Raw genomic sequence first — 23,979 nt, forward strand, 5'->3', positions numbered from 1 at the left:
TTTTTTATAAAGTAACTCTACCTACTTCCTATCACAAGTCCCTCCCTCCCTCCTCCCCCCCCCCCTCATCTTCCCTTCCACTCCGATGTTATCTCTTTTATCCAGAACATCTTTTTAAAAAGGGTTCCCAGACCCTTTTCCATTTAGGCATGGTTTTTCTTTTCTCAGCAGTCAGTCTCTCCATCTCGCATATATATCGTACCTTGGTTATCCATCTCACCATTGGGGATTTCCAGCTTTGTGCTAAGTTGACTCAGGCTACGGTCAATGCACTTCTTAGTAGTGACCACTGGTCCAGCGTAAGTCACGCTGGTCTCTGTCCTAACAAGAAGATCAGGGGATGCCACTGTACAGATTTGCCCACCCATACCTGAAGGCGTGACTGTACTCCTTTCCAGTACGCCTGGGCCTTGGGGCATGACCACCAAATATGTCCCGTGGTTCCCACAGCCCCGCAGTTCCTCCAACAGCGCTGTGATACTTGAGCAAACATGTGATTTAGTCTGACCGGTGTCAAATACCATCTATAAAAAACCTTTATGCAGGGCCGTGCCAACGCGGTAAGCGAGGTAAGCGTGGCAGGGGGGCGCCGTCCTCTGGGGGGCGCCCCACCGCGCCATGCTTGCCTCGCCCTCCCGCTCCCATGTCCCAACTGCCCGCCCTCTTCTCCCCCCAACAAAATCTCTTTTAAATTTACCTCTGTCCGGCTGGCAGGGCAGCGAACGGCGCAGAGTCAGTGAAGGAGGCGGCGCTCCCGACGTCTCTACCAGTCTTCCCTTCGCTCAATGTCCCGCCTTCTTCTGAGTCAAGGAAATGACGTCAGAAGAAGGCAGGACATTGAGCGAAGGGAAGACTAGTAGAGACATCGGGAGCGCCGCCTCCTTCACTGAAGCTGCGCCTTCGCTGCCCTGCCAGCCGGACGGATGTAAATTTAAAAGAGATTTTGTTGGGGGGAGAAGAGGGCGGGCAGTTGGGACATGGGAGCAGGAGGGCAGGGGAGAGAGGACAGTGATCATCTTCACGGGGGGGGGGGGGCGGCACGCGCTCCAACCGCTTGTCTGCAGGGGGGGTGCCACCCGATCCCTTGCAGGGGGGCGCCACAGACCCTTGGCACGGCCCTGCCTTTATGGCACTCTCCTGCATAGCTACTGCTGTGGAGGATCTCAAAATCCTCCACTCAAGCGCCACCCAGCCGGCCTCCGGCAAGGTAAACTGTAGCTCCTGCTCCCACCTCTGTCTATGTATGAGGGATGGTTTTGTGTCTACCACTTGATAGGCATATAAAGAGGAGATCAGTCCTCGCGTACCTCTTGAATCTACACACACCTCCTCCATCGAGTGAGTATCCCGCCTCAGACATCCTTGATAAGCCTGCCCTTTCAGAAAGTGCTGCATTTGGATGTAGGCATACCGATCCTCTGGCCGAAGCCCAAAGTCGTCTACCAAGGTCTCAAAAGGCACAATGGTCCCTCCCACATGCATCTGCCCCATCATGTCTAATCCCAATTCCGCCCATCTACAAAAAGTGTTATTTCCCCATACCTGGCTCAAATAAGGGGTTGTCCACTATCGGTGCCAGCCCCGACACTGGAGGGGTTCGGTCTGGGAACATAAGGTCCCAATAATAAAAGGTGGTTTGTACTGTGGGAGGGAACTTTTCTACCCTTCCACGATGTTTACTCGCCAGCCACATTAAATGCCCGAGTTTCCGAGAACCCACCAAGGCTTGTTCAATGTCCACCCACAATTTATGTTCTTCCTTCCTAAACCAGTCTACTGCCGCCCGCAACTGTGCCGCCTTATAGTACCAGAACAAGTTGGGCACCCCCAGTCCTCCCTCTCATCTACTCTTATACAACAGGGCTTGGGGCAACCGCGGTCTCTTCCGATTCCACACGAACTTGTTCAAAATGTCCTGCACCCCCGATAGAAACGATCTGGACACCCTCAGGGGAAGAACCTGGAATGGGTACAGGAATCTAGGCAATATGTTCATTTTAATCGCGGCTATCCTCCTGAACCAGGATAGCCCCATCGACATCCATCTATCTAGGTCCCTCTGGACTAGAGAGCTGCACGGGGACGGAGTTCGCGGGAATCCCGTGGAACCCGCGGGATTCCCGCAGGGACGGAAGCAGGACCTGCGGGGTTCCCGTGGGGACAGAAGCAGTTCTGCGGGGTTCCCGCAGGGACGGAAGCAGGTCCTGCGGGGTTCCCGCGGGGATGGAAGCAGTTCTGCGGGGTTCCTGTGGAAGTGTAAGCTGCACTGCATCAGCCTCTCATCTACCGAGTACCTTGAGTGCTGTCTCCTCCTCCTCCTCTTCCTCCTTGCTTTAACAGCACAAATGTGGAAAGACTTCCGTTAAGGAGGTGGTAGAGACACAAATGATGAAGGAATTCAAAAAGGCTTGGAAGTTATAAAAATCCTAACCTTAAATGGCTGCATGTGTGTGGATGTGTCAAGTGACGCTTAGATGGTGACTCTGGCTGTGATTAACTAGGTCCGATACCGGGAAGACTTGTATGGTCTGTGTCTAATATATGGCAGTCTGGTTTAGGATGGGCTGGAAAGGGCTTAGACAGCAACTTCAGTAGCTGGAACATAAGGACAGTGCTGGACAGATTTTTGCGGTCTGTATCCCACAAAGAAGAAGACGAATAGACTGGAGTGGGCTTCAACGAGAACTCCAGCAGTTGGAACATAAGGATAGGGCCAGATAGACTTCTATGGTCTATGTTCCAGAAACACGAAAGAAAAGTATATAATATCACACTCGTTGATTTAATCATGGATTGATAATGTGTGACTATTGGGCAGACTGGATGGACCATTCAGGTCTTTATTTGCTGTCTCTTACTATGTTACAATTAATCCTCTTTACTCCTGGGCTGATGCGCAGACCTCATCTCTGACACAGGCAAGAGCATCGGATGTCACCTGATCTACTGGCACATGCATGTGGTTACCTCTCAGCACACAGTGCCAGAAATCAGAGACAAATCTTACATGTGCACACCAGAGTGTTCTAAGTTTCAGCTTCCATTCCTTCCTTGCCTACAGTGATGTGGCTCAAATCCTGAGGGAGCTGACCAGAATTTTCTTTTATGTACCATTAAATTCTTGCGGGGATGGGTGGGGATGGGTTAAATTCTTGCGGGGATGGGTGGGGATGGATTAAATGTTTGCGGGGATGGGTGGGGATGGGTAAGATTCCAGTGGGGACGGGTGGGGATGGGTGAGATTCTAGCAGGGACGGGCGGGGATGGGTAAGATTTCTGTCCCCGTGCAACTCTCTACTCTGGACCTCTTGCTTTAGTGCCAGATAATTAATAGCGAACAGCTCAGACAAGTTGCTCGAAATCTGCACACTCAAGTAACTCAGATGTATGTCCTCCCACTTAAAAGCAAAGGACGACCGCAGTGTGTCCATTAGTCTCGGTGACACTCTCACCGCCAAACCCAGTGATTTACTCGCATTCAGTTTATATCCAGATACCCTAGTGTACTCTTCTATCACCTTCACCAAATTAGGGAGAGAAACCAATGGGTTTGTTAGGGTGAGGAGGACGTCATCTGCAAATAATGCTATCTTATATTCCTGCGTTCCCACCCTCACTCCCATAATGTCCTTGTTTTCTCAAATTGCCTCTGCCATGGGTTCCATCATCAAAGCAAATAGTAACGGGGACAAGGGGCAACACTGCCGTGTTCCCCTACCCAATTGGAAAGCCCCAGAATTTCCTCCGTTTACACGCACACAGGCCTGCGGCGATGCATATAACGCCTGAATCCAGGTTCTATAATGCTGGCCGATCCCTACTCTATGTAAGACCTTATCCAGATACCCCCAATGGACCCGGTCAAACACCTTTTCAGCGTCTAGTCCGAGCAGCACCACAGGCTGGGCCTTCTTCTGGGCCACATACAGAAGGTTCACCGTTCTCCAAACATTGTCCATTGCTTGTCGTTTGGCTACAAAACCCACCTGACCTGGGTGGATCAGGCTTGGGAGCACCCTCCCCAGGCGATTTGCTAACACTTTAGCCAAGATTTTGACATCAGTATTAAGGATCGAAATGGGTCGATACGAGGCACATTCAGTTTTATCTTTGCCGGGTTTTGGTATAATAGCCACCCAGGCCTCCATCATAGTCTTGGGGAGAGGTGCACCCTCCCTCAACGAATTTATAATCATTGTTAAATACAGAGCTAGGTCCACCACATATGCCTTAAAGAACTCATTCGTGAAGCCGTCTAAGCCCGGCACCTTCCCCGTTGGGAGTGCTTTAATTACCTGAACTACTTCTTCCACCCTTACCGGCTCTTCCAGTTCCTTTTTCTGCGATGTTGAGAGAACCGACAGTCCCCTGGCCCCCAAGTAGTCATCTATTTTCCCGGTCTGTACCGCAGCATCTTCCCTATACAGAGTCTCATAATATTGGACAAAACGTTCTCTAATCTGTGCCGACCTTCGTACTACCTCCCCCTTAGCGTCCTTAATTTTTAAAATATGTCAATCTGATCTCATGATTTAACGACTTTTAATAACTTTGTGTCATCAGCAAATTACCTCACTAGTTACTCCCATCTCTAGGTCATTTATAAATATGTTAAAAAGCAGTGGTCCCAGCACAGACCCCTGGAGAACCCCAATAACTACCCTTCTCCATTTAGAAGCAGACTACGCCCCCGAGGACTCAACAATTGCAAATAGGGACTCCACATCTGCGTAAAGCGTAGTATAAGCTTCTGGGACCCCTTCGCCTCCCTTGCCTCCCAAGATGCCAGTATATGCACCTGATTCCTCCAGTGCCAAAAAGCGGGCTTTGCTCACCTGTGAACCCAACCTCAAAATCTCTCTAGCTACTTTGACAAAGTGTGAATAGCTTATAATTTCCTCACTGTTTTCGCTGCTTCCCAATATAATATGGGGTCCCCCTCATGTGCCCTATTCTGGGACTTGCCAGCAGCTTAAAAGCCTCTCTTGAAAAGCTGGGTCCCTATACAACTCCAGCGGAAATTTCCAGGGGCTACGTCTAACATTGTTATGACCTAAGGCCAAATCCAAACACACCCACGCATGAACCGAAATTGTATAAGGCCCTATCTCTGCTTTGAGGACTGTACCAAACAATGCTCATGAGACTAGAATATAATCAATCCATGCCTGAGTAGAATGTGCACGTGTACTGCTATGGATTTACAGCCTGCTTCACTGACAGACTACTCAGTAATTACTGTGGATTCTTTTGGGATTTGTATTAGATAAATGAAACCTTTATTAGAGGAGCTAAATTCTACATTGATTAAGATACATACAATGATTAGTTATATAAATACAATGATTAGGATGGATGGGCGGGCGGGAGAATCGCTGGACATGGATAGCAGGGGAGTAGGGGGGAAGAGGAGAATCACTGGACATGGATGGCAGGAGGGAGGAGAATCACTGGACATGGATGGGAGGGGAGGGCAGGGGTGAGAGAAGACATGCTGGACATAGATGGAAGGAGAGGGCAGGGAAGAGAGAATCACTGGACATGGAGGGGAGGACAGGGGAGAGAGGAGAAATGCTGGAAATGGATGGAGAGGAGAGCAGGCGAGAATTGCTGGACATGGATGGATAGAGGGGAGGGACAGGAAGAGAGGAGAAATGCTGGACATGGACAGAGAGGAGGAGAGAGGAGAAATGCTGGACATGGACGGATGGAGAACAGAGGAGAAATGCTGGACATGGACGGAGGGGAGGAAAGAGAAAAGATGCACATGGATGGAGATGAGGGAAAGGGAAGAGAGGAGAAAAACTGTATATGGATGGAGAAAATAGGCAAAAGCTGGAACTATGTTACACCTCCTCCAGTCAATTCCACGAGGACCCAGCTTTTACTTGTGGATGTAGGGCAAGAAATGAAGAAGAAAGGAGGAAAGTAAAGAAATAAATGGAAAGGAAGCTCTGGAAACGGAGTTAAGAGAACAGATAGCAGTAGAAGCAGAGACTGGGGCTAACCTGATCAGAAAAACAAAGTCACCAGACAACAATTTTATTTTAATTTTAGTGTTTAGAATATGTCCAATTTGAGAATTAACATCTGCTGTCTTAGTTTGCACTGGGTATACTGGAGCTGTAACAGCTTACAGAAATTATTAATAATGAAAAAAAAAATCACGTTATTTTTTTCTCCTATACTGCCATAAAATTTCAAAGATGCCTATTTATATGTGCCATGGCTGGTATAAGGGGTGTGGCTTCCATAGGGGCGCAGACATAGATGGTGACCCCCGCCCACAATGAGTACCAGTACCTTTTTTCCTGCAAAAAACAAAACAAAACACTATTGCTTTCAATAGCGTTTGCTATTGTTTGGGGTGTACTTGTGAGTTCGCCTCTGGCTTCAACTCATATAATGAGCTAGACAGCCTCGCCGTCTCCTATTCTCAACGTCTCAATCTGTGCCCTCATTGAATCTAACCTCCTTGCTTTAAAGAAATCAGCCACTAAACTAACTGTTTTTTTGCGCTTGCGTACTATAGTGTCTCAGTACGTGACATCATCATATATTTACGTTGTATTCCTGCGCGTGTTCAACGCAAATAGTCCCAAAGGAGAGAGGGAACGGAGATGTCTTCGGGGGGGGGGGGGGGGTTGTGAAGGCTTGTTATTAATGATTCGGAGTCTTCTAGGAAGAAAGAGCTGGGGGATACAAGAAATCTCCTTGGAAACATAAGAACAAAAGGAGGGAGGCCTTGCGCTCTTCTCCGATCACCCCCGTTGGTGTCGCTGGGAAAAAAGGGTCGTCATGTCCGGCGCGGAGGAGGACACTTTATAAAGGCAATGCGGCTATTTCCGCGTCCTCTTTCTGCCTCCATTCCAAGATGGTGAGAGTATAGTAGGTGGGAAACACGCGGGCGAAAAGATTTGGGCGGGGGTTGCGGGAAATTGTGGCGAAGAATCTGGTGTTAATTCGTGGCAGGTAGGGATTGGGGACGATGTGGAGATAACTCTCTGGATCTAAGGTGGAGGCCTTATTTTTTTTTCTTTATGGGTATGGCGGGTTGTCGGTGGTGTCCGGAAAGGCTGCTTCCCTCCCCCACCATGTATTTTCCATCCTGCAGTGTCCTATAGCACTCTGCCTCTGGGGGACCGCTGTGCAGGATCATCGTGGAATGCGATGTTTGGTGTAGTGCATATTGCCATGTTGCGATTTTCGATGATGCCGACCTTGGGGGCTACTCCTTTCTACCACTGCCAGCAGGAATGTGGTGTTTATTTACTTGCGATGGCCTTACCTGATTAATGGCTTATTTTAATATAACTTGCCAAGTTCAGCAACAACTGAAAAAAAAAGATGTGAACTAAATGCAGAAAGCCATTCCCCCTTCTGATGGAGTTAGACCTCATAAAATTACTACCTAGAAATAGTACCAGCCTATCCCGAACTTATTTAAATCTGCATTATCCAGACTGCAATAGACCTAGATACAAATCAATTTATGCATCCAGCGTTTCTTACACAAGTACACAACTGTGGAACGCTTTGCCCAAAACCGTGAGATCTATCCAAAACCATCTTAACTTCAGGAAACTATTGAAAACCAACTTGTTTAAGAAGGCCTACCCCCCTGGTCCAAACTAACTTCATGCGACACAGCAAACTATGGACCGTACTAGACTTCTATCACTATCCCCTCTGTATTTCCTTGATGATTTATACTGATGTTTGTTATAAGCTTAATACTGTACTATGTATTTGTATTATTGAACCGGAGCCTACATCTACGGTATTGTGTAAGCCACATTGAGCTTGCAGCTAAGTGGGATAATGTGGGATATAAATGTGTTAAATAAAAATCGGGCCTGCGGCGACAGCAGCAATAGCAAAGTAAATGGTAATCGTCAGGAAGACAGCCTGGAATAAATAGCATCCCTAGCTGTGCCGATGTAGAATCTAAGATCATAGCACTGCATTTGGGAGTAAATTGAGCAGATTAGATGAGACTTGCAAGGCCTCTACTACCTGCATTCTTTACCAACTGGTTTGTCTTGAGGTGGGGGGGGGGGGGGGGGGGTCAGCAGACCCTTTGGAAATTGAGCGTGATTCTGGCCTTTAATAATAAAGTGCTTTTTTTTTTTTTGTTTGTTACGAGACCCAAACCATGCATAAAAGTCATGGCTGCATCAGCCATGTTGGCTAAAGATTAGTGTGTGTTAGGTACCATGTGGGCCAAATGTGTCTCTAAGCGTCAGCTACTAGGTAAGCACTGCTCTTTGGGGGTGGGGTGGTTGGATATGCGGTGACTGACTCCATAGAGGTGGACATGCCCTTGCGTTTTTCCTAGCCAGACTCTCAACAGGCAGCTCTTTGTTGCCACTTCTCCAGCCAACCGTTGGTGCTAACATGAGTGAAGATGAGCCCACACTTGCAGATTATGATGGAACACAAGCATCGTGGGCCCATATAACTTGCCTGATTATACTTGACTAGTAGTTTATTTCAATATTAATTTCATGGCTAAGCACAAGGCAGTTGTCTCTGCTGGCTTGTGTATATTTTTGTGCAGTGTGAGCTGCTTTAATTTAACAAGAGTATAGTGTTTTGATGTTGCTTTTCACTTTTTTTGTTTTCTTTACTCAACAGACCAAGAAGAGAAGGAACAATGGCCGTGCCAAGAAAGGCCGTGGACATGTACAGCCTATCCGCTGCACCAACTGTGCACGCTGTGTCCCCAAGGACAAGGCCATCAAGAAGTTTGTTATCAGAAATATAGTAGAGGCAGCTGCAGTCCGAGATATATCTGAAGCCAGCGTCTTTGATTGTGAGTGTTCTCTGGTTACTGGTGTATTGACTGTCCTTAAATAGAAATACTTGCTTTTTTTTTTTTGCTGCTGGTGGGAATATTGGACCCTGCTAGTGAGATGATGAAACAGTATCTTTTTTTTTTTTTTTAATTATTTTACTTAATATCTAGTGGAGCAGCTAGGCAGAATTTGAGGAATTCTTCCTCAGCTATGGGTACAACTGCTTTAGGGGGGGAAAAAGGCAGGTTATCCAATACTTGTCCTAGTGAACCCACACCAGTCAAGTTTTTGGGATAGTGAATGTTTGAGAGATAAGCAGTGGGTCTCCTATATATGCCAACTTCTCATGGATAAATCTAAAAGCCCAACACAAAAAATAAAATATGGTGGCAAATTTTCAATATCCCTCCATGATAAACAATAATGATGAGGTTTAAGTATATTTCTCATACAAAACTTTATTCTTTATACAAAATTTTGTTCTTTCAATTCAACTTGAAAACAACATATGATCACCTAAAGTTCCGTAAACTACTAAAAACTAACTTGTTCAAAAAGGCATACCCTAACGATCCAACTTAAATGCCTTAACCCGGTGGCATGATGAAACCAAAGCTAGAACTGGACATAATTTAACTCTTCCTCCTTACGATTCCCAATGTGTCTATCACACATTGACCTTTACTCTATCACAACCTCACTCTGTATTTGTTCAAACCGGTACTGGCAATTGCCTCTACGGTACTATGTAAGCCACATTCCATATCATCAAGCTGATCAATCCATAGACTGGTGGGTTGTGTCCATCTACCAGCAGGTGGAGATAGAGAGCAAACTTTTGCCTCCCTATATGTGGTCATGTGCTGCCGGAAACTCCTCAGTATGTTCTCTATCTCAGCAGGTGGTGGTCACACACAGCAGCAGCTCTGGCTAGGCCTCCAAGCCTAATCCTTAGGTTTTGTTGAGGCCTGGGGTTGAGGGCTCTTTTGAGCAAGTGCAAACCTGGTGGTGCCAGGTCCCTCCTTTTCTCCCCCCTCCCGCTGGCTCCATTTAAAAAAAAAAAAAAAAAAAAATTTTAAACGTCTTTAAAGGCGTTTAATTCGACGTTTCTTTAAACGTTCATTGCAGCTACTCACTGGGACACCAGTTCGTTACAGCTCGGAGCGGCAAGCAGGTAATTTTACCTTTTTATAGCGGGCAGGGGGTTCCCCGATTCTTCTCCTCGTGGCATATGGCGTCGGAGGGCGAGGGCGCAAAGGGTCGCTCCCCGGATCGCTGGAGCGCTTCTAGAGGGGATGCGGGGGTTTTACAACCTGATTCGCCCTTGATGGGTGACAGTTTAGTGACCGATGAATGTCCCGGTCGTTCCTCCGGCGTGGCGGTTTTTTTCCCGCCATAAACGCCCATCCCCCGCTCCTCGCCTCCGCCATCTTGGCCGGCCACGCGGCTCGGACGGCTTCTTCGTGGGCCGCCCTTGAGGTTGGAGACATTAATGCCATGAACGCCCTTAATTTGGGCGACGGCACAAAGCGGCTAAAGTTAAGCGCCGTTCTTCCCGCGCGGCTCCTTCGCGGAGTTTCGCGCCGGACGCCATTTTGGATGCGCAGCATGTCTCTCCCCCGCTATTGCGAGCGCCGGTTGAGAGTGCGTCTAGGGCTGTTGCCCAGGCTGCGGAAGTGCACTGTCTGGGGGGTTTCTCCCCCGAGTTTGTTTTGCTGCTGCATCAGGCTTTCCTCATGCAAAACGCTGCCCCTGCTCCCTCTTCTGATAAAGAGGTTGAGGTTCCCAGAGGTAAACGCCCTCGGGTTGATTTCCAGGCCTTGGAGGACTTTGTCTCCTCCGATGTAGATGAGGGCAGCTTGTCTGAGGTCTCCCAACGGTCCTTTGCGGATTCCTTGGAGGAGATAGATCCCCGCTCGGATGGAGCGGATGACCCCTCTGCAGCGCGGCTTTTTAGCCCAGAGGATTTGCCCAACCTGTTGTTACAGGCCATGGACACTTGAAGATTTCCTCTCCGGAGGACGTCTCTCCCTCAGCCCCTGTTGGCTCTGCCATTATGCTGGGGACGTAGCGCCCGCCTAGTTCCTTCCACGTGCATGATGCCATGCACACCTTAATTGCGGCTCAATGGGATGTCCCGGAAACGAGCCTTAAAGTGGCTAGGGCTATGTCCCGCCTCTATCCTTTGGCTGTGAGTGAACGTGAGGCCTATCTGTGGCCTACCGTGGATTCTTTAATCACTGCGGTGACTAAGAAAACGGCGTTGCCGGTGGAAGGTGGCACGGCCCTATAGGACGCCCAAGACAGAAGATTGGAGGCGGCCTTAAGGTCGTCCTTTGAGGCAGCTGCGTTAAGTTTGCAGGCCTCAGTTTGCGGCTCCTATGTGGCCAGGGCGTGCCTGACTATGGTGCAGCGGGCTTCCCCCTCGGATCTTTCCTTGAGGGCTGATTGGCCGGCCCTGGAATCGGGCTTAGCCTATTTGGCAGACTTGCTGTATGATGTCTTGAGAGCCTCAGCTAAGGGCATGGCTCAGACAGTCTCTGCGCGGCGGTGGCTTTGGCTGAAACATTGGTCTGCTGACCACGCCTCTAAATCCCGCCTGGCTAGATTGCCTTTTAAAGGCAAGCTGCTCTTTGGGGTCGAGCTGGACAAAATCGTGACCGATCTCGGCACGTCTAAGGGCAAGAAATTACCAGAGGTCAGGGCTCGGGCTAGTACTCGTCCCGGTACCTCCAGAGGACGGTTGCTGGAAGCCCGTCGGTACCGCCCGGGCAAGTCGGGTTCCTCTGCCCCCTCTTCCTTCAAGAGGAATTTCTCCCCCAAGCAGCATTCCTTTCGCAGAGACCGCCGTCCCGGAGGTGCTCCCTCCGGTCCTCCCCCAGGGTCTCGTACCCAATGACGGGGCCTTGGTCCACGCCCCAGTGCAGATTGGAGGACGGCTGTCCTCGTTTCTGGGCGAGTGGACCACTATAACTTCAGACGCGTGGGTGCTGGAAGTCATCAGAGACGGCTACAAGCTAGAGTTCTGCCAACCCTTAAGAGACGGGTTTGTACTCTCTCCCTGCAAGTCTCCGGTCAAGCTGTGGCAGTGCAGCAGACCTTGGACAACCTGATCCGCCTGGGTGCGGTCGTTCCGGTGCCAAAAAATCAGATTGGCAAGGGACGTTATTCCATTTACTTTGTGGTTCCAAAGAAAGGAGGTTCTGTCCGGCCTATCCTCGACCTCAAAGGGGTCAATCGGGCCTGGAAAGTGAGGCACTTTCGCATGGAGACTCTCCGCTCTGTTATAGCGGCAGTGAAGGCAGGAGAGTTCTTGGCTTCCTTGGACATCAAGGAAGCGTACCTGCATATTCCCATCTGGCCTCCTCTCCAACGCTTTCTGCGTTTTACAGTCCTGAGACGACACTTCCAGTTCAGAGCCCTCCCTTTCGGGTTGGCTACTGCTCCGCGGACCTTTTCCAAAGTAATGGGGGTCATAGCGGCCTTCCTGCTAAAGGAAGGAGTACAAGACCATCCTTATCTGGACGACTGGTTGATCCGAGCCCCCTCTTATGCAGAGTGCGGCAAAGCTATGGACCGGGTAGTTGCTCTGGTGAGCTCCCTGGGATGGATCATCAACTGGAAGAAGAGCCAGCTGCGCCCGACTCAGTCCCTGGAGTATCTGGGAGTTCGATTCGACACCCAAGTGGGCAGAGTGTTCCTGCCAGACAATCGGATTGTCAAGCTTCAGGCTCAGGTGGACTAGTTCCTAGTAGCCTCTCCTATTCGGGCTTGGGACTACGTGCAGCTGTTGGGCTCTATGACGGCCACGATGGAAGTAGTGCCCTGGGCCAGGGCTCATATGAGACCACTACAGCTATCTCTGCTGCTGCGCTGGACTCCGATGTCGGAGGATTATGCTGTGCGCCTTTCCGTGGACCCAGCAGTGCGCAAGGCGCTGAGCTGGTGGACGCAGACAGACAAGTTGTCTGCAGGATTGCCTCTGGTGACCCCGGAGTGGATTGTCGTCACGACAGACGCCTCTTTGATGGGCTGGGGAGCCCACTGCTTGGGAAGGACAGCGCAGGGGCTCTAGTCTCCTGCAGAGGCAAGTGGTCTATCAACCTCCTGGAACTCAGAGCCATTCGGTTGGTGTTATTGGAGTTCATCCCGGTACTGGTGTTGTAGCCTGTACGGGTCCTGTCGGACAATGCCACGGCTGTGGCCTATATCAACCGCCAGGGAGATACCAAGAGCGCCCCTCTAGCCAAGGAGGCTATGAGTCTTTGCCAGTGGGCGGAAGCGAACCTGGAGCAGCTTTCAGCGGCCCACATTGCCGGAGTCATGAATGTCAAGGCGGACTTTCTCAGTCGCCATACCTTGGAGCCCGGAGAGTGGCAACTATCTGCTCAGGCGTTCTTGGACATCACGAAGCGCTGGGGCCAGCCAAGCCTAGATCTGATGGCGTCATCGGCCAATTGCCAAGTGCCGCGCTTTTTCAGCAGAGGACGGGACCCTCGATCCCTGGGAGTAGATGCTCTTCTCCAACAGTGGCCGACACAAGAGCTCCTCTATGTGTTCCCGCCCTGGCCCATGTTGGGCAGGGTGCTAGACCGGGTGGCAAAGCATCCCGGCAGGGTAATCCTGGTGGGTCCGGATTGGCCCAGACGTCCCTGGTATGCGGACTTGATCAGGCTCTCAGTCGACGATCCTCTGCGGCTGTCAGTGGAGCAGGGCCTGTTACATCGGGATCCCGTGGTGATGGAGGATCCCTCTCCCTTTGGTCTTACGGCCTGGCTATTGAGCGGCAGCGTCTGAGGAAGAAGGGCTTCTCAGACAAGGTCATCGCCACTATGCTGAGAGCGAGGAAGCGCTCTACTTCTACTGCTTACGACAGGGTTTGGCGTATCTTTGCAGCATGGTGTGAAGCAGGCTCACTTTCTCCCTTCACTGCTCCAATTTCTTCAGTGTTGGCGTTCCTGCAAGAAGGTCTGGAGAAAGGCCTGTCGCTCAGTTCCCTTAAAGTCCAGGTAGAGGCTCTGGCTTGCTTCAGGGGCCGCCTGAAGGGTGCTTCCCTGGCTTCGCAGCCAGATGTGGTGCGCTTTCTCAAGGGAGTTAATCACCTGCGCCCTCCTCTGCACTCAGTGGTGCCTGCGTGGAATCTCAACCTGGTGATAAGAGCATTGCAGAAGCCGCCTGTTGAACCCTTGTCGAGGGCATCTCTGAAAGACCTGACGTTGAAAGCAGTCTTTTTGGTGGCTATCACTTCAGCCAGAAGAGTTTCCGAGCTCCAGGCGCTCTCATGTCGAGAGCCTTTTCTGCAGTTCACTGAGGCAGGAGTGACTATTCGCACAGTGCCTTCCTTCCTGCCCAAGATTGTTTCTCGCTTCCATGTGAATCAGCAGCTCTGTCTCCCTTCCTTTCGTAGGGAGGACTACCCAGAGGAGTACTCCGCTCTTGAATATCTGGATGTGAGACGAGTCATCATCAGATACTTGGAAGTGACCAATGATTTCCGGAAATCGGATCATCTGTTTGTCCTGTTTGCAGGTCCTCGTAAGGGTCTGCAGGCTGCTAAGCCTACAGTGGCAAGATGGGTCAAGGAAGCCATTGCAGCGGCTTATGTGGCCGCGGGGAAGGTGCCGCCTATCCAGCTGAAGGCTCACTCCACGAGAGCTCAGGCGGCCTCGATGGCAGAGGCCGGATCCGTCTCCTTGGAAGAGATATGCAAGGCGGCAACTTGGGCTTCGGCTCATACATTCTCCAAGCATTACCGTTTGACTGTGGCTGCACGGGCGGAGGCCCGGTTTGGAGCTTCAGTGTTGAGGTCAGGGATTTCAATGTCCCGCCCTGGGTGAGTACTGCTTCGGTACATCCCACCAGTCTATGGATTGATCAGCTTGATGATATGGAAGGTAAAATTATGTATAATCATACCTGATAATTTTCTTTCCATTAATCATAGCTGATCAATCCATAGCCCCTCCCAGATATCTGTTTTTATTCTGGTTGCATTTCAGGTTCAAGTTTAGTCTTCAGTTATTTCAGAAAGACTTCGTGTTCAAGTTCTTTCACTTGGATTCTTCAAGAGTTGAGACGAGTTTGTGTTACAGTGAGCTGCTGCATTCCTCTCCCCTCCGTTTTTCGGGGCTGGATTGAGACATAAATTCTGCCGGCACTCCCTCCCGCTTCGTGCGGCTGTAGGGCAGCTTTGTACCCCTCCCGCTTCGGCGGTGTTAGGGTCAGTCAGCTCCTCCCGCGGTTGCGGTTGCAGGATAAGCCAGATCCCCCCGCATCGGCGGGTGTGGTGTCCCTCCCCCGCTCCGCGGGGATGAGCTGGACGGATTCCCCTCCCCCACTTGTGTGGGGATGAGCTGGGTTAATTCCCCTCCCCCGTTTCGGCGGTGGTGAGCTGGGCAGAGTGTCCCTTCGTGGGTATAATTCTCTAAGTGCTGAGTCCTGCGGATGGAGCTTTGATATCGACATACTGAGGAGTTTCCGGCAGCACATGACCACATATAGGGAGGCAAAAGTTTGCTCTCTATCTCCACCTGCTGGTAGATGGACACAACCCACCAGTCTATGGATTGATCAGCTATGATTAATGGAAAGAAAATTATCAGGTATGATTATACATAATTTTACCTTGAGCCTGCAAATAGGTGGGAAAATGCGGGATACAAATGTAACAAATAAATAATCTTGCTTAAAACATGCACGCTTTAAGTCGGACCCATCACCAACATGGTCCATGTTTTGGAGACCTGTATCATGGCATAGGTCCTAAAACATTACAAAATATATACAGTTAAAATATATCTAAACTGTGTAGGCAATAAATCACAAATCCCCTGAATACAGTGACGTATACCTCAGTGTTACTCTAAGCATGCATTCTTCAAAATGGCGCCTGAGGGAAAACAAGACGCCGAGTGATAAAAGTGCATCATGGCCCGTTCAACCAATCCTCTAATCCTATCATTCGCTCATACCAGGGATCACCAATCAATCTCCATATGCTTAGTATCTAATGAATAAATCCAGTGCTGTTCCTTCATATTAAGTAACTTATCCAAATTGCCACCCTCCCACTCCAATTTTGTTAGTAATGTGCCAGCGAATATTGGTTAATGCGTGGCCCTTGGCCAACCAATGATTGATCAAAGGCGCACTCAAAACTTTACAATTCAAACAAGATCTATGTTCATTTAAACATAATTTTATAGGTCTTTCAGATCTCCCTATGTAGATCAAATCACACGGACGACAATAGCATATACTACTCCACTAGAATCACATATAGTATTGGAGTGAGATGTCACCAACTTATTTCTCTTCAATACCCAACTAGAACCCTCAATAGTACTACTGCACCATTGACAATTCACACATTTTTTATGTTCAGGCACTCCTGTTTTCACCTCATAATCCAATCTCTTGTAAGATAATATCTTTCCCACAGGTTTACCTCTTTGATATGCTATCAAAGGACAATCATTAAAACAAGTATGTAAAGACGGCATCTCCCAATGTTCAAACAATAGGATCACCACAGCTTGTACATGCAGCATATAGGGGAACATAGCTACAATATTGGAACAGCTAGATGACTCTTTATATCCCAGTAAAACTTCCCTCTGTGCAAACTTGGCCCTATAGTGTGTAACAATTTTTATTGATGACAAAGCATCTTGATTACAACCATCAGCTATGAACATACAAAATCAAGTAAAGAATTAGCACGTGTAAACAACAGCATGATTTCCGTCATCAAAACATAAAGTTTGCAAACTTGGCCCTATAATAGGCTTTTTTGATGATCAATTTGGGATAACCCCGCTTATGGAATCTTTTGATTAGTTCAATTGCATATTTTTCAAATTCAGTACTCAAAGAACATATTCTATGGATCCATAAAAATTGACTTACAGGTAGTCTCAAACGAAACAGATGAAAGCTACCGAAATGTAAAAAGGTACTTCGTGCCACATCCTTCCTATATAAGGTAGTGCCAATGTGATCAACCAATCTTTATACAGCTACATCCAAAAACTTACATGTATCATAGTTCATGGTGAATAGCAAATGTGATGTAAGACTATTAATCCACTGCAAAAAAAAAAAAATGTAATTCCTGCTCTGACCCTACCCAAAGGAAAAATGTATTGTCAAGGATCCTCTTCCAACAGACATTAGAAAACCAAGAGGAACATTTATATATATTTTTATTTCAAATCCACCACGAACAAGGTTGCTACTGAGGGTGCCAAAGATGCCGCCATAGCAATACCCTAGTTTTGTTAAAAAAAAAAAAAATCCTTGAAACCAAAAATAATTTTTGGTAATAACCAATTGTACCAATTTCATAAGAAATGAGGTGGGAATGCGTTGTCTGCCTGTCCTTTGATCCAATACAGTCAGAATGACAGCCAGTGCTTCATAGTGGGGAATCTGGGTATACAAGGATTTAATGTCCAAAGTTACAAAAAACATATTAGATGGCACCACAGCATCCCTGAGATCATTAAGAAATTGTATAGTGTCCTATACATATGAAGAATAAAGTTTTGTATGAGAAATATACTGAATCCCTGTCATTGTTTATCATGGGATTTGTTTCTATATTTTATTTTTGTGGCGTGTTGGGCTTTTGGGTTTATTATGATTTTGGCCCCCACCCTTTAAAAATATTTTGACTGCTTTAAGTGATTTATCAAACTTCTCATGGCTATTCATTGTGACTATCCAAAAAAATTGAGTGGCTGTAGGGGTCACTAGAAGAGCAAGTGTGGGAAACCATGAGTAGTCCTGGATGCAAACTCAATCAAATCTTGAGTGGTTCAATATTGGTTGGAAATGTTTTCATCACTATTTGTAGCACTAAGGTCCTGGTGTGATTCATACTGCGCATAATTTCAAATGTGTCTTACACCTGAAAGCTAATTTCTAAAACTCCCCCCCCCCCCCCTCCCCCTGAATGTTTTGTGGCTATCAGGGAGTGTAGCCCTTTTCAGTCTGGTTAGCCCTTTTAAGCTCAAATACTTTTATTGAAGAAAATCAGCCCATGATAATTTGAGACTCCCAAGTTATACCTTTTTCTTTAATAACTAGATGTTTGATCTTGCTGTTAATTGTAGGTGTAGTGGTTTTAGGATGTGTTAATAATAGTAGTAAGCTACCTTTTATTTGTTCATATGTTGATGTGTGATAGCTATGAAGAATGATAGTTGTCAGTGTGTTTTGTGACTTTCACTTACAAATTGTTTTATCCCAGCATTCTTGAAATAATGTGGATCTTTAGTATGTGTACCAATTACCTCTCAGTACCTATTTTATGTATATACACCAACTTTGAGCCTCTGTGGCGTCAGTACCACTGTTTTGTAATAGTATTGCATTTGCCACCTTGATATTTTGAAGTATTGGTATATACTCCCTTTGATTGTCTATTAAGGTAACTTGTTTCCATTCCCAGTTTAAGGTATGAAGCTTTTACAATTGTCTGCCTCTCCAAAGTAGACATAAGTTACATATGTATATTAATGTGACATACATATGGGAAAATTGCAATCTCAGGCACATAAAGCATTCCAGTCCACATACTGTTTTAAAAATTCCTACCTTAAAATGAAAATTCGAATAACTGCATGAATTTGAGCTTGTTAAAAGTAAAGGCTGTGGAAGCAGTGGCTGTGTGTACATTGCTGTAATGGACTAATAACCTGCCAACATTGTCAGTTGAGGTTCTAAGTTGGATACAAAAGTTTTAATATGTTTTATCAGGAATTACAAATGATTCCGAGTACTTCTTGAAAGAATTTGAAAACAGATAAGTCTTCACCATTTTACAAAAATAAACATTTACCTCCTGCAGCATCCAGTGACATCTTTCTCTTATCCTTCAGCTTATGTGCTGCCCAAGCTGTATGTGAAGCTGCACTATTGCGTTAGCTGTGCCATCCACAGCAAGGTAGTGAGAAACCGCTCCCGGGAAGCCAGGAAGGACCGCACCCCACCACCCAGGTTTAGGCCTGCGGTATGTATATTGTGACACATGGCAGTTTCATGTGGGCTTTAAACCAGGCATAGGCTTTGAAGTACTAAACATGGAAGAAATTAGGTACTAGTGAAATGGCATGATTTGCAAAAGGTGTTATAGGCAGAACTTCTGATTGGCTGCATAAAAGGTGTACAGAAGACGTGAGCTGTCAGAATCCACATAAATCTTTGTTCTAGTCTCAGTACCTCTGGTCACTAACCACCTGTGATGATGGTGATCAACAAAGTAGGCATGATTGTCCTGCAAAACATTTTGCACCTGTATCATTTGTGTCTGTGTTGGTGAAACTGGTTGTTGAAGTTAGAATGTTTACTCTGCAATGGAACTTGGTGACAGACTATGCAGCATATCTCCCTTTATACTTCAGTACTGCATACCTTACTCATTCTCCAATATTCATCATTTCCTGTTCAACAACTTCAGACTCAGCAAGGTTTCAGCAGAAAGGCTGAATTATACCTTTTTGGAGCACACACGTCCTCAAGTTTCACTTTTTGGTATCCCTTCTCTGGATCACCTGACTATATCCCAGTGGCGTAGCCAGACTGCCAATTTTGGATGGGCCTGAACCCAAAGTGGGTGGGCACAACATTTTCTCTCTACCCCCCTCCCCCAGCAAAATTTAGTCACGCTAATCAGATGCATTTGTCACACAGGGTAAAGTGCTGCTTTTCAGTGCATCAGATTTCAGAAAATGTATTTAATAGCCTAACACCCTTTTCAATGAGCTTTCAGAGGCCAAAACCTCCTGCCTCAGGTCAGTATAATGCTGTTACGGTATCCTCGCCTGACCTAAGGAAGGAAGTATTGGTCTCTGAAACTTCATTAACACAGGTACCATATTACTTTATCCTAAATTAAAAATAAAATTATTTTCTTTACCTTTCTTGTATGGCCATTTACTTTTTCTCATTGTGTCGCTCCCAGTCTCTAGATTCTGCTTTCCTTCGTTTTCGCTTAACTCTTCTGCCACGGTTTCCTGGCCATTTCTCATTTTTCTCTCCTTTTTCTTTGCTTTCTTCAATATTTTTCTGCCTCTCTCTCTCTGTCCTGATTTAATTCATTCTTACTATCCATTCTTTAATTTCCTTCATCTACTTATGGCTTTTCATCTTTTTCTCACCCTTGTTCTCCCCATGCCCCTTCCTCTTATTCTCCAGTCTTTCACTACTCTCCTTTTCCATCCAGCAGCTCTCTTCTTTCTCTCCCCATCCTTCCAGTCTCCTCTCTCTCTCCCCATCCTTCCAGTAGTCTCCCCTCTTTCTTTCTGCATCCTTCCGTCCAGTGTCACCTCTTTCTCCCTACCCTTCCATCCAGCGTCTTCCCTCTTTCTCTCCCCATCCTTCCATCCATCTATCCTCACTCCTGATCCTTCCATCTAATGTCTCTCTCCCTCTTTCTAACCAGTGTCTCTGTATCACTCTACCCTTTTCTGTTCAGTGTCCCTTCTCTCTCCACATCCTTCCAGTCTCTCACCTTTCTCTGCATCCTTCCAGTCTCTCACCTTTCTCTGCATCCTTCCAGTCTCTCCCCTTTCTCTCCCCATCCTCCCATCCAGAGTCTCTCTCCCCATCCATCCGTTTTCCCTCTTTCTCTCCCCATCCTTCCATCTGTTTTCTATCTTTTCTCCCCATCCTTTCAAGTTTTCCCTCTTTCTCCCCATCCTTCCATGTTTTCCCTCATTCTCTGCCATCCTTCCATCTGTTTTCCCTCTTTCTCCCCATCCTTCCATGTTTTCCCTCATTCTCCCCATCCTTCCATGTTTCCCTCTTTCTCCCCATCCTTCCATGTTTTCCCTCATTCTCTGCCATCCTTCCATCTGTTTTCCCTCTTTTCTCCCCATCCTTCCATGTTTTCCCTCTTTCTCCCCATCCTTCCATCTGTTTTCCCTCTTTTTCTCCCCATCCTTCCATGTTTCCCTCTTTCTCCCCATCCTTCCATGTTTTCCCTCATTCTCTGCCATCCTTCCATCTGTTTTCCCTCTTTTCTCCCCATCCTTCCATGTTTTCCCTCTTTCTCCCCATCCTTCCATCTGTTTTCCCTCTTTTTCTCCCCATCCTTCCATGTTTTCCCTCTTTTCTTCGACGAGGCCCGCCCTGCATGCCAGCGCCAGCCCCCATTGCCGGCCACTGCTGCTTTTCCTGTTGAGCAGCAGGGCCGGCGCTACAAAAAAGAAGCGCTAACGGCGCTAAGGACGAGAAATGTTTAAAAAAAAAAAAAAAAGCGCGGCACCGGCAGGCACTGTCTCGGCAGCCTTAAGGCATTGGCTGCTGGCTCGCAGGCTCCTCCCGCAGACGGGAGGAGCCTGCGAGCCAGCAGCCAATGCCTCAGCAGCCAATGCCTCAAGGCTGCCGAGACAGTGCCTGCCGGACGGTGCCGTGCTTTTTTTTTTTTTTTTTTTAACATTTCTCGTCCTTAGCGCCGTTAGCGCTTCTTCTTTTTTGTAGCACCGGCCCTGCTGCTCAACAGGAAAAGCAGCAGGTGCTGGCGCTGGGCGGGCCTGAGCTGAAATTGGGTGGGCCTGGGCCCACCCAGGCCCACCCGTAGCTACGCCCCTGCTATATCCTATTGGAGGTGCAGCTTCCAGAACTGGTTACAGTACTACTAGATGAGGTCTCATCAACTTTTTTTTGTAAACCACATAGGTTCCCCTGAGGGTAGATATGTCTGTCTTCTTTCCTGGTTATCAAGAGATCAAATGCAAAGGAGAAGACAAGCTCTCAGGGGTGCCCTGAGTAGAGGATCCAATAGTTCTTGGAAACTGGACAAAAATATTAAAATACATTTATGTATAAAGAGATGGAGATTTGGTGTAAACAAAATGGATATCTATATTTTAATGTGGACTAATCACTAGATATAAGTAAAGTATCAAATGTAGGGGGTGATATTCACAAAAAGGAGGAAAACAAAAATCTTCCACAAAGTCAATGGACAAATCAAAGCAAAAGTGGAAATCACCAAAGAAAAACAATAACGTCAATAGATCAATAACGGAGTCCATCACATTTGTTCATAATTGGTTAAACCTCAATGCAGCTGAAGAAATCAGACCCAACGCAGTCTGTGTTTTGGCGCACATGCCTTCTTCAGGTGACCTCTAAAACGTGCAAAGATAGAAGTTAAAACCAAAAGGAGGATGGCCTTATAACTTGGTAGTCTACAGAAAAAGTGCAATGTACTCATTCAGCGCTACTCCACGCAAGAAGTCTTGCATGCCAAAACACAGCCGGTGTTGGGTCTGACTTCAGTTGCATTGAGGTTTAACCAATTGTGAATAAATTAAACATAATGGGACGCCATTTTCAGGGGTGATCTTCAGCCACTAGCAGTCGGAGTTTTTTAAATGCTGATTGCTGCCACCAAAATTATGCCCCAGTACTCAGTGCCAGGCCATATTTGGGTACCAGCATTACATAGGCATGTGTGGATGGCTAGCACTTAACTGCATAGTGCTGATATTCATTCAAAGCTAGGATTGCTATTTATGTGGTCCTGTTTACCTGGTGATCTTATCCAGTTAAGTGCCGACTCCACTCCCGGACCACCTATGCAGTAGTAATTTCCAGTTTTAGCCTTTAGAGGGGATTCTCAATGGCACTGTTAGGTAAGTGCTGCCGAATATCCCCTGTGGGCCACATCAGCCATGCTTAACTGGATATGTCTCCCTTAACTGGGTAACTCACTCTGAATGTTCAGTACTGCTTATGCTTTGTGAATTGCTTTGGGTTGGGCTATGTGCAAGGAAAGCAATATACAATTACAACACCCTTAGGGCAACAGCAGTGAAAAACAGTAATGTAGTAAATAAGGCAGAGATCAATATGGTCCATGCAGTTTGCCCAGTAGGTCGGCCAGAGCTGTACCTGCCCACTGCATGCAGATGTACTCCTTCACAAACAGGGCAGTTGGTAATTTGCTGCCATGCCAACCACATGTTCTGTCTTCACCACTAGATGGCAAATATCTGTAATGGATTTGATCATTTGTTTCTATATTTAAGGTAGACTGACATTTTCATGGGGGGGGGGGGGGGGGGAGGGATATAGAAAGTTATAGTAATGTTGGAATAAAGTTGAGGCAGGGTTGCAGATGCCCAAAAGTGGTACATTGAGAACCTTGATCAATTTTGTGTAATATTTACCTTTTAATTTAAAAAAAAACACAAAAAACAAAGGTAATCTGTGACTGCTCGGAGGTTACATTGACTTGACAGTGCGTGCCAGTCAACATGTGATATTTCAGGCTGAAAGATGAGCCCTGCAGGTACTATGTAGTTTCTGTCAGATAGTTGAATTACCTATTGGTGAAGATTAAGGTTTGATTATGGAGAGCTGTAAAATTAGACAGTCTGTAGCGGGAGCCTGGGGGAACTGCACATATGTACACTCAGTGGGAATGTACCTTTTCAATTTGTGTTTTTCTTTTCACAGGGTGCACCTCCTAGAGCTCCTCCAAAGCCAATGTAGGAAGATCAAGACCATTCTGTATATTTTACACAATAAAAGTCAAGTCTCTTCAGGCTGTTCTGTGTGTTATCTTTTTTTTGTTTGTTTTTGTTACATTTGTACCCTGCGCTTTCCCACTCATGGCAGACTCAATGCAGCGGGCAATGGAGGGTTAAGTGACTTGCCCAGAGTCACAAGGAGCTGCCTGTGCCGGGAATCGAACTCAGTTCCCCAGGACCAAAGTCCACCACCCTAACCACTAGGCCACTCCTCCACTTATAACCTTGGTTATAAATCTTTTTATTTATTTATTTTTGTGTGTTCTGTTGCCATTCTGATCCCCTTCTCTTAGGTGGGGGTGTACAGACACATGGCACCTCCCCTGACTCTTCCTGTGCTCCCTCTTCCACTACAGATGATGCAGTAACTGGAGAGATTGATATTTGGGCCCTTTGTCAGTGGCATAGAAGTACATATTGTGATTTGGGGACCTGCTCAATGCTGGCTTGTTGGGATTGAGATATTGAGACATGGTTGCTTCACTGACATAACAGTGCAGGATGTAGTGTATCAGTTTTCATTTTCTCTGCATGTTTTTATTATTGTTGTTGGCTCAGCAGTTACATGGTTTATATACTGATCTAACTTCCTCCATGATACTGGAGTATTGGGGAAAATGTACCTGCTCTTGACT

General features: G+C 47.1%; 1 protein-coding gene across 1 annotated transcript; it reads left to right on the plus strand.

Moving 5' to 3' along the window:
• The first annotated feature begins 149 nt into the window (after window positions 1-149).
• RPS26 (ribosomal protein S26) lies at window positions 150-23,364 on the plus strand. The gene is made up of 5 exons (XM_030194697.1): window positions 150-299; window positions 6,683-6,877; window positions 8,638-8,815; window positions 18,683-18,813; window positions 23,271-23,364. Exons 1-5 carry the CDS (start codon window positions 150-152, stop codon window positions 23,304-23,306), a joined length of 690 nt encoding a protein of 229 aa, XP_030050557.1. The 3' UTR covers window positions 23,307-23,364.
• The last annotated feature ends 615 nt before the right edge of the window (window positions 23,365-23,979 follow it).

The sequence above is a fragment of the Microcaecilia unicolor genome, chromosome 3 (genome assembly GCF_901765095.1).
Source record: "Microcaecilia unicolor chromosome 3, aMicUni1.1, whole genome shotgun sequence".
Classification (NCBI taxonomy): Eukaryota; Metazoa; Chordata; class Amphibia; order Gymnophiona; family Siphonopidae; genus Microcaecilia; species Microcaecilia unicolor.